This window comes from Primulina eburnea, chromosome 13 (assembly GCF_022965805.1).
Source record: "Primulina eburnea isolate SZY01 chromosome 13, ASM2296580v1, whole genome shotgun sequence".
In the NCBI taxonomy this organism is placed as follows: Eukaryota; Viridiplantae; Streptophyta; class Magnoliopsida; order Lamiales; family Gesneriaceae; genus Primulina; species Primulina eburnea.
Genome location: NC_133113.1, coordinates 31,432,517 through 31,448,556, shown reverse-complemented (window position 1 = coordinate 31,448,556; position 16,040 = coordinate 31,432,517). Strand labels below are relative to the sequence as shown.

Genomic DNA, 16,040 nt, shown 5'->3' with positions numbered 1-16,040 from the left:
ATTCCATATTTGCATGCATGAGAAAGAAACAACCAACCGTTTTGGACGCCTTCCCACGTTGAATCCGCAGCCCACCATTTCATCGATCCTTGGAAGCTTGCCTGAAACTCCACATAGATACAGAAATAAGGAGCAAAAGATCAAATTAATAGCAAGAGGATTCATTAATCTTTGCCTGAATTCAAAGATGCAGCTGATCAAGATCAATGCCAAACAGAAAACGAATTAGGATACACAAGCAGAAAAGGGGACACAGAATTGGGAGATAGATACAACATTAATGGAGGATGACAGGGAAGGAGACATTAGGGTTCCGTTGATCTCTTTCCTCTTTTGCCTGTGCCTCATCACCGGTGGAATATTCCTCGCCTTGTACGTTTTCGTCCCCAATCTTTCTCAGCCCTGGTACCCAGTCGCCGCCTTCGTTCTCATCGGATTGCCCTGGCTGTTCTGGCTCTTAACCTACGTATACACCTGCATGAAGGGATGCTTTGGTGGCAGGGAAGGTGGCGCGGTAGACAGCCGACAGATCTCCAGGAGACCAACCACGAGGAATGTCTCCAACACCAACCCCGTCTCCCCCGCCATGCAAAATCATGGTAATGGTGGCGGTGACAACCAACAGAGTGGCGGAGTGAATTCATCCGTCGCCTCTTCCAGGGAATCCGAGATGCCGTTGACCTACTCTGTGTGATCATCCAGCCGGTAAATTTGTTCTGTTATTTGTTTACAAATCTGATCATATATTAATTTTGGGCATGACTGAACTATAATAATCACTAAAAATGTGGAAAGCATTCAATTTTTTAGGCAAAATCATAGTTCATTTCATAATTTTTTTTTAAGTTCGATTCTCTTTTATTGATTTTATATTTTACATGGAGACTGTGCTAGTCGTTAATTATCATATATACGAATTCGGTTTTGAGCGAATTCCTTTTTTGAATTATATGTTCAAATTTTCTTTATCAAACACAATATCTATCTGTCCTAAAATACTTTCACTCGTTGCCAAAAATGAAATGCACTTTCCTTCATTTCTCCAACAAAGGAGTTGTTTGCCACCTTTCAAAAAATTGATTATGATTTTTTTTCACACTTTTTTAATATGTGCTTGAAGAAGAGAAGTTTAAAAACAGCTTAATTTTTAAAGCAAAGAACTTATAATTTCAAATTCGAATTCAAGTTCCAAACAGTCGGGGGTACTTGAATTAAATGAAATTTAAAATTCACTTATATTGACATAGTCCACCAGAAATTTTCATTTGTTTTTGCACAAACACGACTTCCCAGTTCTGGTACTGCGCAAATGTCCATTTTGTTCTTGTAATATTGTCCTAAAGAACAAATGCATTTTAGTCGAATTTCGGTAATAACCAAGATTTTTCAACAACGGATTTTAAAATGAATTCCATATCGGAGCCAGATCTTTCCTAATACGGATCTCTTTAATTAAGTCGAATTGGATATCGATGGAATATTTAACTGGTTGAAAAATAATAATAAATAAGTAAACGCAAATGAAATTTGAATTTAAACGCAACCCATTAACACCTAATTTCGTGCAGAGGACTAATATTCATATATTGTCATGTCATGTCACTCTCTTAAAAACTCGAGTTACTCTATACACCTTTCATGCAAATGATCTTAAAAATTCGGAATTCCGCGAACGACTTGTCTCACAATATATCTATATATTTACGATGTTGAAAGTTGAGAGACTCCGAATAACTAATTTTAGTATTCAATACAAAAATACACATATATCTAATCATATTTGAGAGACGTAATTTGAATTCTCAGAACTACTCACAATTATATTTTACATGCCACCCTTTCTTGTGCTTCTTTAGGCGTGTGAAGCAGCATTACCCACCAAATTTAGAAAGAGTTCACCACGTTTCACGTAATTCTAGTTAAATGAATGATTAATTAATAAGTCAAGAAATAAGGATTTTTCAACATTAGAAGAAATAATACATAAATAATGATCTGTCATGATGTCACAATGTGTCTTAGCTTGGTGCCAACATGGTGCATGCATTCACCAGAATTTTCCATGTCCATGTAAAATCCAGGACAAATAATATGAGACATCAATTTTGAAAGTGGGCAGCAAATTAAATGAAGCAGAGTTGAGATTTTAGCAGGATACTGAAATTTATGATGATGTGGGTCTGTTTACCTCCCGAAAAGGCAAGACTCATCTGTATTTGGGTCAAGTTGTGGAACTTTTGAACCCATGCCAACCAAAAATTACAAATTTTATTCTAAATATGGATGGGATATCTTCAAAACCCCTTTTCTTTGATAAGACAATTACTTTACAAGCTATAATGATAACTCACAGAAGGCCTTTATGTCATGAAGCACCAACATTATTTAAAGATTTCCTTGTATGTCATGGAGCAACAACATAATTTAAAGATTGCCTTTATGTCAATATTATAATATTCAATACAGAAATCAAACATCCCACATGTACCTAACATGGTTAGCAGATTTAGAGCATGGGAATTGGTCTTCAAGAAGATAATAAAAGAAAACAAAAAGTAGTTTGCTTTTTAAGATAAAGATAGCAACAACTCTTGTTATTTCGGAAAAAAGTGGTAATCTGATGGTATTATAACTTAGTTGCTTCACTCTAAAGGACTTCTCCCAACAGATTTCAATGTTTAATGTTTGTCCTTTTATATATACCTTTTACCATACTTCTACTCCAAGTACTGATAAACTATGATGTCCGCATTTGTTCTTATGTAAACTACTCCACTTGCCAATAAAAAGGTCGCATGCCTTCCACTGTAAATTAAATATGAAAATGCTCATTTTCTTTAGTAAAAGTTTGCACCAATCATGTTCGAAATAGCGCAGGGAAATAAGGAGAAAGGCACCGAGTTGAAGAGGTAACAAAATGAAGTAACTGGTCTGTGAAAACCACTCTTATATATATGTACTCCTGATGGACAAGGTGTTTCTATATTCATAAACAATATGATCAATATAGTTATAGAAAGTCACTGCAAGAACAAAGATATCATCAATGAAAATGATGAGAAGCTGCAAATAAACTTTCTAATCAAGTCGGTCTTACTACCTGGCTTACCCGACCACCTAGCTCAGCTATGTCTTTCAGCTCTCCAACCTTCACTTCTCTACAGCGTCTCTCTCTCATGGCGTCGACTTATATATTCTCCCTCCTTCCCTCCATTCCTCTCTCTTTATGCTGTCCTTGGAAGACCTACGTCAATTAAGTATCCCTTCATCAAATCTGTCCAATTAGGCCGATGCCAATGCCAATGCCAACCAAATTCAATTGCCTTCTTCTCTTTTGATCCCATTTCCTCAACATGGAGAGCGCTCCCAACTCCTCCAACTGATCCACCCATGTGCATCATACGTCAACATCCTTCTTTCATATCAAGAATTCTATCTATTCAATCTTTAACTGTGTCGGGGCGTTTGGTGCTTATAGCTGCCACCACCCACAAGCTTCTCCCAGCTCTAACTCATCCATTAGTGTTCAACCCTTTGTCCGGTAAGTGGTACTACGGACCTCCATTCTCTAGTCCCCGTCGTTGGTGTGTTGCCGGATCAATAAATGGTGGAATATATGTGGCAAGTGGTACAGGCGCACAATATCATGGTGAAGTGGCAAGGTCCATGGAACGATGGGACATATCAAAGAAGGATGTAGATTGGAAATGGGAAAAAAGAGCTTCATTCAAAGATGGAAGATTTAGTCGGGAAGCTGTCGAAGCATTAGGACACAGAGGTAAACTATACATGGTAAATTTAAAAGGCAAAGCAGTAAAAGAAGGGGCAGTTTATGACGTTCTCATGAATCAGTGGCAGGAAATGCCAAAGGGAATGTTGAATGGGTGGAATGGGCCAGCAGCAGTGGATAATGATTTCATGTATGTAGTGGATCAAGAAAATGGTTCGTTGAGTCGGTACAACGAGGATGGCGATTGCTGGGAAGAGTTGATTGAGCCTTCGGAGCTTCTAAAAGGTGCTGAGCATTTATCAGCACAAAAAGGAAAAATCTGTGCTGTTTCTGCCAATGGTGGAAAGATCATTGTGGCTGATATTTTGGCAAAGCCGGCTAGGGTTTTCATGGTGAATCCTCCACAAGGAATGGAAGTCATTTCAGTCCATATATTGCCAAGGATGAGTGTTCGTGAACACTGATACTCAATGTCAGGATACAAGAGTCCAAAGTTCCGCAACAATTTGGCAATAACGTACTAGTGATATTAATTCTCATAACAATTTTATTACAATAACCGTCATCTCCTTCAAAAAAAGAAAATAATAATAACTAACATCTATTCAAAAGGTATCCAATCCAGCGTTGTGCACCGATAATACCTCAAATATTTCTGGAGTGTCGGTGCTTTCTGCTTCCTTGAGATTCAAGTCTCGTTGAATCATCACAAACTTAAATGCTTTTTACGTTATAAGACAAGTGTTAGCCAAATTGCTAATAACAAAATTATAAAGTTCACAAGCAGTGAACGAAAGTAAATACTATTGGTTAAAGGAATTCGGTGGCACATATCGTCAGGGGAAAAAGTCCGGGTTTTTAAAGATCTTTGGTTGATGAGGCCTAAACTTTTTAAGCCAATCACCACTCCTCAAAATGATCATGCATGCCCATTTGCTGGTTTCGGACTTGGAAGGCTAATTCGGGGAATTAAACTTATCCCTGTAGCAAATGCTTCAATGTCAGATCCTCTCATCTAGCATTACACTGCCGATGGGGAGTAGGATCATCTAGCTATGGCTAGCCATGAGGAAGGAAGTAATGGGTTGGGGATGTGGACTCACTTTTGGACTCCGTAAATTATGGAAGCTCCATATTCCATGTAAAATTAAGATTCATTTGTGGAGAAGTCTATTTAATGCATTACAGGGTCATGTTAATTTGGTGAGTCGGATAATAGTGGGACATGCTAACTGCTAAATTTGCCTCAACTGTCCAGTCCAGAGGATGTTGCCGGTGGATATTGTGGGGCGTGATCATGAGGGTGTTTTTTTATATTTGCTGCTGCAAATAACTCAAAGGCATTATCACCCCTCATTTAGCTGAATTGATTGCAGTAAAGGAAGGGGGTTTATATATATGACTGTCACGCCCCGAGCCCGGACGCGCGCATGCGTAACTACACAATAGACCTCTATAGCAACTAATTCGTATTCGTCTTCGTTTTACGAAAATGATTAACTCAAGTTGCTATAGTAACTAACGAGTAAACATATCGCGCATAATGGCAGCCCTCGTAGTTAGAAATTAGTTGTATGAATCATGGAAAATGTGTGCAAGAGTAAACAATCAACGATCTTGATACAGGAATTTGCTATATATGAGCCAAGAATTGCTTTAAACAATCTTGCAAATCAAATGGGTTCGCCACACGTCGGAGATGCTGGTGGGCAGATTCAGGAGGATTTGAGGACGGAAATTGTGCGGGGGAGAGAGGCGAGTGTGGATGATGTTGCCCGAGGTGTGTTGTTTCTTGCTACCGAAGAAGCAGGATTTATCAGTGGGCATAATCTTGTTATACGAGTTTCATGAACCAAGGCTGATGCTATAAGAAAATATATCTAAATTATATAAATTAAATTTAATATAAATTTAAAAAATGATGTGTCGATATTATCATATTGATCCAACAAAAAAAAATTATTTTTATCTTTAATAATTTTTTTTTGAATTTCTCAAAAATATAACAAGTTGAAACTAAAAAAAATGATACGATCTAGTCGATGTTAATATATTTGAGGGAAAAAAATATCCAGGTAATAATTTTAAAAATTAAATATATTAAAATATATATTATGTGAAGGCTAATAAAACCTGCAAGAATATCTCAAATTCTTCTTTTTGTTGGGAAAGCGTTTGGCATAATTGGAATTTCGAAAAGTTTCATGCTTTAACTTTAATGTCGGATAAATTATAAGTTTTAAACGGCTTCACTCATCAAACATCGATATAAACAATTAATTAATTATATAGTCAATTTATGATTGGGCCATGAATCTTGGTTTTGAAAATCTGACCAGCAAAATTCAATAAAATTTATGGGAAAGTTTCATGTTACATTCACAGCTTCGTCATGTATTTAAGGAATATTATTTGTTATTTGTTATTTGTTATGTTATAAAATTTTATTATAATATTTTGTGGATTCCAACATTCTCTTGCTATAAGTGAACAAATACCCCATGCATGCTACAGAACTAAACATTCAAAATATATGAATGCTCAGGTGAAATGGATGATATAAAATTATGATAAAAAATGAGTGGAGGGATTGTTAATGTGAAATAGCGTATCCCTGTTTCTTTCCATCTTCCTTGTTCAACTTTGCTGCCAACTTTTCAAACTAAAGTAAGCAACCGTACACATGTCACCAACCAAAATTCTCACTGAAAATTAAATAATTATCTATACAAACCAAAACGAAAACAATGGCCAGTCTTGGACCATGGCTAAGGCCGGCATTGCTATCTGATACAGTGAGGATAGTCGTCGAATCTGGGCGTTACAAGTGGTATCAGAGCCGACCTCTCTTAGTACGGTGTGGTTCGGGGACGAACCAAGGCGGAAGCTGGTGGGCATGTGAGGCCCGGGGCCGAAGAGGGCGGGGGGTGATCGCCGGTGCCATCAGTTGCACGGACAATGAGCGGCTCCTAGCAGGCTTCTAGGTGGAGGGAACATGAATGAACCGACCCACACGGGAATGAGAGGGATTCCGAGACTGGGCAATGTAATGGACTGAACAGTTGAAGAGGGCTTAAAAGATTTGATTGGTACTACTCATACCACGAAGGTGCATCTTCTTTTCGGTAGCTCATCACATAAGAACTCCAAAGTTAAGCGTGCTTGACTTGGGGAAATTTTGGGATGGGTGACCTCCTGGGAAGTTTCCCAGGGTGCGTGTGAGTGAGGACATAAACACGCTGGAAAGACCTGTCTTGATACAGTGAGGATAGTCGTCGAATCTGGGCGTTCTTTCAATACATAAATATATTCCTTTAAAAGAAAATCAAAGGGAAAGAAGAAACAAAAATGGCAGAAGATTTGAAGCTTTTAAGATCATGGTCAAGTCCATATGGTATGAGAGTGGTGCACGCACTCAAGATTAAAGCCATAGAACACGAAACCGTATTGGAAGATACTACCAACAAGAGTGCTTCACTACTTGAGTACAATCCTGTACACAAGAAAATACCAGTTCTTGTGCACCATGGGAAGCCAATATGTGAATCCCTTGTCATTCTTGAATATATTGATGACACTTGGAAGCAGCGTCCACTCCTCCCTCGAGATCCTTGGGACAGAGCCATGGCTAGATTTTGGGCAAATTTTGGAGATGAGAAGGTATCAAGAAAACCGTTTACTTTTCCCTATATATATGGTCTCAAGTAGCTTAAATTTTTCGAGTTTTAATTCCGTTATGCTTCCAGAAACTTCTGACTCTGTATATGGATGTGAGACTCATGCCCTGTCCCTGTGATACGATGATCTTGATTACAAAAGCATATGACGGTCTTAACATATACTTTTATTGATGATAATAACTGAAATGCAGGTTCTGCCATCGATATGGAGTTTGTTCATCTCTCAAGGAGAAGAGCAGCAGAAAGAAGCCGTTGCTTCAACAGTGGAGAACCTGAAATTAGTTGAAGATCAGCTAAAAGGGAAGATATTCTTTGGTGGTGACACAATAGGTTACCTTGATATTGCATTTGGTTGGATGGCCAATTTGATCAGTATTCTGGAAGAGATAGCTGAGTTGACACTAATTGATGCAGAGATATTTCCACTTTTATCAGCTTGGATCAACAACTACGCACATGATCCTACAATCAAAGAATCATGGCCACCCCGTGCGAGAATGGTTGAAAAATTTAAGATTCTTAGACAACGTTACGTTTCAAAAGTTGAATGAAAATGGATCTCGTGTAAATTCGTTTCACATTAGTAATAAGGAAACCTCTTCACGCTCTATGTTGAAGTTGAAGTTCCTGGTGGTTTCTGAAATGTAGGTCTGATGGTGAAACATGGTTGAAATAATATGCTTTTCACAACTCGATTCTAAACTCACTGTAAACTATTTCAAGTGTGAGAGTTGGTCGAGTTGAATAACTTCACAGCAACTTTAAGTTTGATCGTATTGTTTGTTTTCTAGTATGTTGTGTCCTCCCACTTCTTCACAGGTCCCTCTAATTGTTGACACATCATGTGCTTAAAACCATTTAAGACTTAGAAATGATAGCAGAAATGCAGATGCTAAAAAGACAGTTCTCAGAGGCTTAAAAAACGAAATATATCATCCCTCAAAGAACTTATGCGGGGAATGATATCACCAATGATCTCCATGATTACAGACTCCATCTATGAATATATGAAAACAATTAGAATCCCTGACTAATATTTCCCGATGCATGAATCGTGATATATACTTAGTCACAGTGTGGCAATCCCCACAGACCCGATGATTTTTCATTACCAGCAAACTAGTACCGGGTTTTGTATGTAATAATAAGGCAAACGCTATGGCCAGCCTTTCACCGTGTCCACAAAGCACGTCTAATTTCTCATCCTCCTCTACATCATACAGAACAGATTTAGAGAGACAGTTCAGTAACTTTGTCTCTATCAACCATCACGTTAAATATCTTCTGGCAATTAACTAAAATATCAAACTTTACGTACATAGAAAGCAACACATTATCGACAACCACATACCCACGCACTCCAATTTTCTCTACCAACCCATGGACAATCTCACCCTCCATAATCAGCCCAAGTCCACAACACTCTAGTATAACACTCGAAAATGTAGAATAATCCGGCACTAAACCATCTATCCTCAATTGAAAATATATTTCCAAGCTTGGCTGAAGAAGCCATAGGAAGAATACCCATCAAACTATTCCAAGAAACAATGTCTCTGTCACTCTGTGAAGCATTTTATCAAACATTCCCCGTGCTCGATCCAATGCTTACACCTGGAATACATATCGATCAAAGCGTTATTTATATTCAAATCGAACGCAAAATCCAACTCCAAAGCGTGCTCATGCACATATCTCCCCTTCCAAAAATCCGCCAAACCACCGCAGGCGTTGATAACAGAAGGAAAGGTATATTTATCGGGTTCAACATTTGATATCCGCATTTCCCCGTACCTTTCCAGTGCTTTTGCGAATAACACGTTATGTGTCATCGCCCGAATAATGGGTCAATCAAATGTGAAGTTATATTCACACTTATTGTTATATTTCGTGAGCACAAGTATGATTAGTTACGTCACGAGAAGTTATTGGAAGTTCATTGCATGGAACAGAAGAACAAGAGAGCGGTTTATACGTGGATGATTTATTCGCGTCGAAAAGGGGTGCTTTTTGTTCGAAGCAACCGAGGCAAGGCTTGCATTGTATCCATGTAAGATCGCTATCAGTATCGGCCACAGCCAGGGCTTCGACAGGTGGTGTGCTGAGGTAAAATCTCATGAGATACTCCCCATTGTCGGGAATAATATCAGCTGAGGGCGATCGTGCGGAACGGTGATCTTGTGATAAAATTTAGCTCGATAGAACGATCGTTGAATGGATATGGTTTTCGCAGGTCGTTGAAGGAGATTGTAAGGAGTCCAAGCAATGGGCCATGGAAGCATTTTCTTGGATTATGCTGTAGAAGTAAAGGTTTACTTTGAGAATTTGAGACATGAGATGAGATCCTGAGGCACTCGTTCATATACTGATATCTTGTTTTTCGTACCACCATTATTGAAAATTTCCAAAAATTGAAAGCAAAGGTGTAGATTTTCATGAATACATCACTATCTTTAAAGTTACGTGACCTAGAGTTGCTGACAAGTGATTCGGAAAATTTTCAATGTTGTAAATGGTTGGAGATGGTGACAGGACGATCGGTGATAGCCTGTTGTATCAGTCACCTAGATGTAGTTCAGACCGTGTCTAAGTGGTTGAATTTTTTTTAATAGATAATTATATATAATCATAAAATATAATCATCGATAATCATCATATTTTATGTAATATATGTAATTAAATAATGCTTAAATATAAAGATGATTCGTACAACATAATATCATCTAGATAATGTGAAAATAAATATATAAACTCCAAATCGGATGTTTTAGGATATGTTTCAACTTGTTCTACAATACCCACAATATAATGTTTCATCATATAAACTCTTCTTTTAATAAGTTTCTTACACAATTTTCATGTGATCAAATCATTTTTTATTTATTATACAACACCTCATATTCTCAAACAATATTATTAGACTTTAGCTTAAATTTCAACTATGGTTGCTTATCATTTTTCGTCATTAATTTTCAACAATAAATCCATAATAATAGAGGAAAAAATTATTTTTGAAATCATAAATTTGAAATATTATAAAACTATATATTAAATAATAAATATACAATGTCTAATCTAAAGTGCAGACAGTTTGTGCGGTGGACTTAGTGGTGATAGTGAGAAAGAATGGGAACCAAAAGTTTTTTAAAAAAACGGAGTGTGATTTAAATAACTAGGATTTTGAATTTTAAAATTAGTTTACTTTGACTAGATTTTTAAAATTTGTATTGATTACAACTTAAAGATGTTGACCACCTCACTTGGACCGTCTGCTCGCCGCCTCCAACCACCTCGACCGCCTGCACACAGTCGTATAGCTTGGACCGCCTAAAACAGCTACCTCATGCGTAGGCGGGGGCAATCGAGGGCCGCCTACGCACCACCTCGACAGCCATTTAGAATATTGAAAATTTTGAACGATATTTATAAGTTGGACCACCCGTTAATGTTTCCACAATCCAATTGTTTATTCGTGAGCATGAGGGGGCGTGTTACGATATCCCACGTCGTTTGGATATAATTCCTAAGAGTTGCATATATGGGCTTGGACAATCCTTCCCCCTTAGCTAATTTTGGGGTTGAATTAGGTAAAAGTCTCAAACTTAACATAGTATCCGAGCTCGACCCAGCGTTATGTGTTGGACTACCTATAGTTGGACCTCCCGTTAATGTCTCCACGCTCTAATTGTTCATTCCCGAGCATGAAGAGTGTTAGCATATATGAATTTGGACGATCATCTCTCATTGAGCTAACTTTTGGGTTGAGTTAGGTTCAAGTCTCATCTTAACTGGTTTCAGAGCTCGGGTTTTATCGTTATGGGCTGCCCATAGTTGGGTCATCCGTTCTGCCCATAGTTGGACCATTTGTAAACTTCACGCTTGAAATATTTATTCTTTGGCATATTAGATGTGATGTGTGTTGTTATCTCACATCAGTTGGGTAAAAACTTTAGAGATTCGTATATTAACCTCTTTAAATAACTTTTGAATTGAGCCAAGTTCAAATATCATCCTTTTAACTTCTCTTTTTGTCAATTATTTTATTTGGACCAAATTTTTTGACCTTGTTTAAAGTCAAATTTCATATTATTTTATCTACGCGTGTACGCCAGTTTTGCTCGATGTAAGCAACTCATCAAACCGAACAATTTGTTAATTTGGTTTAGATATTTTGACAAATTGATCAGTACTTTTCTGGATGGTATTAATTTATCTAAAGGTAGCCAAAAACCAAATTTTATGGGGTAATTTCCTTTATACGTGTTTTAGGGTAAACTGATTGTAATTTTCATTGATTTTGTTATTTCATTATAATCAATTCGATTTTCTTAAAATTCAATTTGATCAGTTGAATCTTCAGGAAAGAAACTTAGTTACACAAAACACAACCCTTTTGATTTAACCGAAAATGAAATGTGCCCAATTCTAATGCACATTCAATACATTCACCACTCAATGTTTTTAACCCCACAAAAAAGTTGAAAATAAATAATGCTGTTCTCACTTTCACCTTTAGACGATAGCCTCCTCGCCCTTCTCGCGAGCGATGGAAGCGGAGAGAATCGCCAGATCTCGGTTCAAGAATGTCAATGCGCTTTCACACTCGGAAATAATTCTCATTACAGAAGATGGCTCACCAGCCACTGTTTCTGAAGATCCAACGGCCACTGCTGTATATGAATCTCGAAGGTTCTTCAGATTTCCCAGAAACTATAAAAATAAATGAGAAACGAATGTGTCTCACAATTATCTTCCAACTACTAACTAAATAATAGCATTACTGTAAGATATACAGTCTTTGACAACGCACGTCGCATTAAGTCTAACAAATCACTTACTGCCACAAAGAACAAATTTGCAGGCACTCGTTCTATAATCATCGGTCATCTAAGCTACGACGTGCAATGTTTATGGATTTCAACAGACTGAATGCGCAGTCATAAAAGTTGTACAAAGAAAATCCATGAATCATAAGGTAAAATTTAAACAAGTATAATTGCAGCATCCCTTAAATTATGTCATTGCAACAAAATAAAAATGGAAGTTTGGGTGCAAGTTTTAAGCTATAGGTAAGAAATATGACACAAAAATAGCCGAGGTCAAGAATTCAAAATGGACGAGTTTCAGCTATGCTTGTAAAGCAAAAGTACATATTGGATGATTCTGAACCTTTTTTTCCAGGCTAGAGATAGATTAAAAAAGATGTCTCAAACTGCATGCTTATGTTTTAGTATTTACATATAAATAGAACAAGACGAATGAAGCAAGTCATTCAAACCCTAGAGATATTAAGAATAATTCCTCTCTTCAACCAGAGTACGAGGAAAGCAGTGAAAGTTTATATTTGTTAAAAACACATCGAAGCTGAAAACCATGCCCACCGATGACCAGTGAGTTACTCAGATGCAAATTTAAGTTGACGCACCTTCACAAGCATCTTATATGCTTCCAACAATCTATTTGCAGCTGGTCCAAATCCATGAAGTTGTGGAACCTCCATCATGTGTGTCCAAGGACGTATTTCCTGCATACAGAGTGGTGTAATGGTCAGAAATAAATGAATCTTATCATTAATAGACACTCACCTATCTAAGGCGTAATGTGCATGTTCAGGCATTAGGCAGCAAAGACGTAGAAATAAACATGCAAGACCAATTTTAAATATGAGGGGTTCTGCAGTCCAGGCCCCAGGGGGTCTTAAAAATTTGCCCTTGTGGCTCTGGTAGCATATTGAAACTGTTTTTCTCAAAACTCAAGTTAATGTGTGGTGCCACAATTAATACTTTTAAACTCTACCAATGTTTGACATTATGTTAAACTGAATTGGTTGTATTTGTATTTATGTAAATCTCAAGCATTTAATGTAAAACATAAAGATTGCAGCCTTGTCGATAAAAACTCGTGTGAAAACCTGAAAGTAAGTCTTTCTTGGGCCATTAACTTGTCGAGGGACATTAATTTCACTTGAAATATGTAAATCAGGTCAAGAAGCATGTAATCTGAGCTATGCGATAAAACTTCAACCGAAAACGAACCTTGGTGTAAATTGTATTAAAGGATCTTGCAGTTTCAAGAAAAGATTCCAGATGTTTCCGTAAATTCGATTCGGCTTCAGTGTAATCTTCATCAGGATTGTATGGATGCTACAAAATTAAAGAAAATAAATGACAACTGATCACAACAATGCATCCAAAGATAATTGTTATGGTAGTTGAAGTTTGTAGGATAAAACAAGGTAGTGAAAAAAGTATCAGGCAACCTTTGAGGCCAGGTCATCAACCATCTCTTGAAGGTTTAGAAGTCGGTTTGATTGATCAAATAGCTGTTTTTCCAAATCAGATATGTCTGGCCTACAAATGAACCTTTATTAAGTGAATAGAAAATCATTTTCCATGTTAATACAAGCAACAATAATTCCTGAGATATTTTTCTGTACAAAAATGCTCTCTTTGAAGGGAAATTCATAATAATTTGAATTATAAATAATAATCAAGCTTCTTGGTAAGAAACCTAATGCAAAACCACGAAATACCAAATCTGGTATTGAAGACTCAACTAGGTCAATATCAGAAAATATAACAGAACAAAACCAATCAGCAGTGTTGTCCAAATTAAAATACATTATAAGCAATCTCTTGATGGCATGATAACGCATAGTAAAAACAGAAGATGGCAAATAAGTTCCAGGAAGACAATTTAACAAGATGTCTGTCATAAACAATTTTCTATGACGAAATATGAGCCTAAAGAAAATGAATTAGTGGCATTCAAAGCAGCATTGCACAGGAAAACAATTACTTCTTACAATGGATATATAGATTGAATCTGCACATCTGCAGGAAACAACTTGCACTCTTCAGAGAAAATTTGAGCTTGTTTTTCAGCAATGGCGTCTATTAATTGTATGTCTCTAGCCACTTGCTCATCTACGCTAAAAAAGGCAACAAACAATTCATGTAGTCGATTAGATATCGTTCAAGACACAGTAAAGTGCTCAAATCATTTTGTTATTGACATTTTTTTAAAACTGTAGGCACCTCCACTCAGGATTATCGGCGTAGATGCTTGCCTCCACCAAATCCACAATAAGACGCAACATTTCTGTCCGATCTTCGTAGCTTCCCCGACCCTGCAATGAAAAGGTACAACGTGTAGTTATTAAAATCCACAAAGCATGTAAGTAGGCCCAAGATTCAACCCTTGCACTTAGCCTGGCTTGTTGAGCTTCTGCAACATAAAAAAAAATAATCTCCAAAACTGGTTATAGTGCATTGAGAAAACACTAATCAAAGTGCCTTTACATGTGGAGAATGGGAATGGAAGACAGTTGGTACACCATAAAATATTTTGGTCTTTTTCATTTAAATTTAAAATCTACAAATATCTTTTAAAAAAACTAAAGGACGGGTTATTTATTTCTTCCTTCAAGAAAGGAAATTCAAAATCACGGCCATGAGAACTGAGGTTTCATGTCACTGAAGTTTAAACTTTTGAAAAACGTACTGATACTAATTGCACTGACACATAATTATTAAATATAAATAAAGCATTTTTTACGATCGGAAACAATATGATGATCAAGATACGATAATTTAAACTCACTTGGATGGCTTCAGTGTCTATAGTAGTGGTAATACCCAGAAACTTTGCTATTTCAGCCAAATCTGCAAAATTCATAGAACCACTTTATAAACATTTCACAGAATTAATTTCAGAACCCAAATCAAAAGGTCGCTAGTAGTCACAGACTCACAGTAAAAACTGTAAAGGCAACATTTTATACACTAACACAAAAAATGCCCGCAGAGAGTTTCCACAAGCCACATTCTCATAACAAAAAGGTCCCAACTTTAGTACTGACCAGAACAAAAATGTAAAAGCCAACAAAATTGGACGCATATCATACCACATAATTAATCTTTACGACATACACGAGGAGAAAGGCAAGACGAAGATAAAAGTGGGAAATACATTGTATCCGAGAGGTTTCTTCGTCCCGATCCACGACATCCCCTTGTAGATTTTGCTGTGAAAATGGAGACTTGTCCCCCAACAATCTGCAGAATCGGCAAAAGATCAAACAACCATTCATGTGCCAGAATTTATACAGACAAATATAGAAAAAAAGACATCATTTTACTTGAAGAATAGCCATTCAAGTAGGGCATAGCGTTCCATGCCAGCGAAAAGGAGTGACTGCGCGGGGGCATTGGATCTCGAGTAATTCAGCGTCGCAAGTTTTCTCTGTACTGCTTCCATTTGTTTCGACGCCATTCTTTTCTGCAAATCGGACTTCGATAATGGATTCTGCACATAAGATACAAGAAATGAAAAGAACAGAGCAGAGCCCGCATAGATACAAAGGACATGTTGCCTCCATTTCAAATATAATAAAAGTAAATTCTTTTTTCATCTATCCCAAATTTCCATTTTCATAACTCTCAAATATATAATTTACTTTTTATATTTAATATTATTTTCTCAATTTTTTTTTATCAATCTATTCTCATCATTTTTATCTTATTAAAACATTCATTAAATAAATATAAAATATATTTTTTAAATAAATTTATTTTTCCAATCACTTGTAAATGTGAATTATTTAGATGAAAATATGAATATTTATCAAA

At 36.8% G+C, this 16,040-nt stretch overlaps 4 protein-coding genes across 4 annotated transcripts; 3 read left to right on the top strand and 1 right to left on the bottom strand.

The window, feature by feature from the left end:
• Positions 1 to 280: 280 nt before the first annotated feature.
• LOC140810482 (uncharacterized) lies at positions 281 to 694 on the top strand. The gene has a single exon (XM_073168332.1). It carries the CDS (start codon positions 281 to 283, stop codon positions 692 to 694), a length of 414 nt encoding a protein of 137 aa, XP_073024433.1.
• Positions 695 to 2,789: 2,095 nt separating this feature from the next.
• On the top strand, positions 2,790 to 5,177 carry LOC140809684 (F-box/kelch-repeat protein SKIP25-like). Its single transcript, XM_073167384.1, has one exon. It carries the CDS (start codon positions 2,998 to 3,000, stop codon positions 4,192 to 4,194), a length of 1,197 nt encoding a protein of 398 aa, XP_073023485.1. The 5' UTR covers positions 2,790 to 2,997; the 3' UTR covers positions 4,195 to 5,177.
• Positions 5,178 to 7,024: 1,847 nt separating this feature from the next.
• LOC140809624 (glutathione transferase GST 23-like) lies at positions 7,025 to 8,105 on the top strand. Its single transcript, XM_073167309.1, has 2 exons — positions 7,025 to 7,390; positions 7,602 to 8,105. The coding sequence occupies exons 1-2, from the start codon at positions 7,079 to 7,081 to the stop codon at positions 7,959 to 7,961; spliced, it is 672 nt and encodes a 223-aa protein (XP_073023410.1). The 5' UTR covers positions 7,025 to 7,078; the 3' UTR covers positions 7,962 to 8,105.
• Positions 8,106 to 11,733: 3,628 nt separating this feature from the next.
• Positions 11,734 to 15,774, bottom strand: LOC140809622 (AUGMIN subunit 7-like). Its single transcript, XM_073167308.1, has 9 exons — positions 15,551 to 15,774; positions 15,382 to 15,467; positions 15,013 to 15,074; positions 14,448 to 14,539; positions 14,216 to 14,341; positions 13,670 to 13,760; positions 13,446 to 13,553; positions 12,836 to 12,934; positions 11,734 to 12,120 (listed from the first exon to the last, which is right to left on the bottom strand). Exons 1-9 carry the CDS (start codon positions 15,682 to 15,684, stop codon positions 11,923 to 11,925), a joined length of 996 nt encoding a protein of 331 aa, XP_073023409.1. The 5' UTR covers positions 15,685 to 15,774; the 3' UTR covers positions 11,734 to 11,922.
• Positions 15,775 to 16,040: the final 266 nt, after the last annotated feature.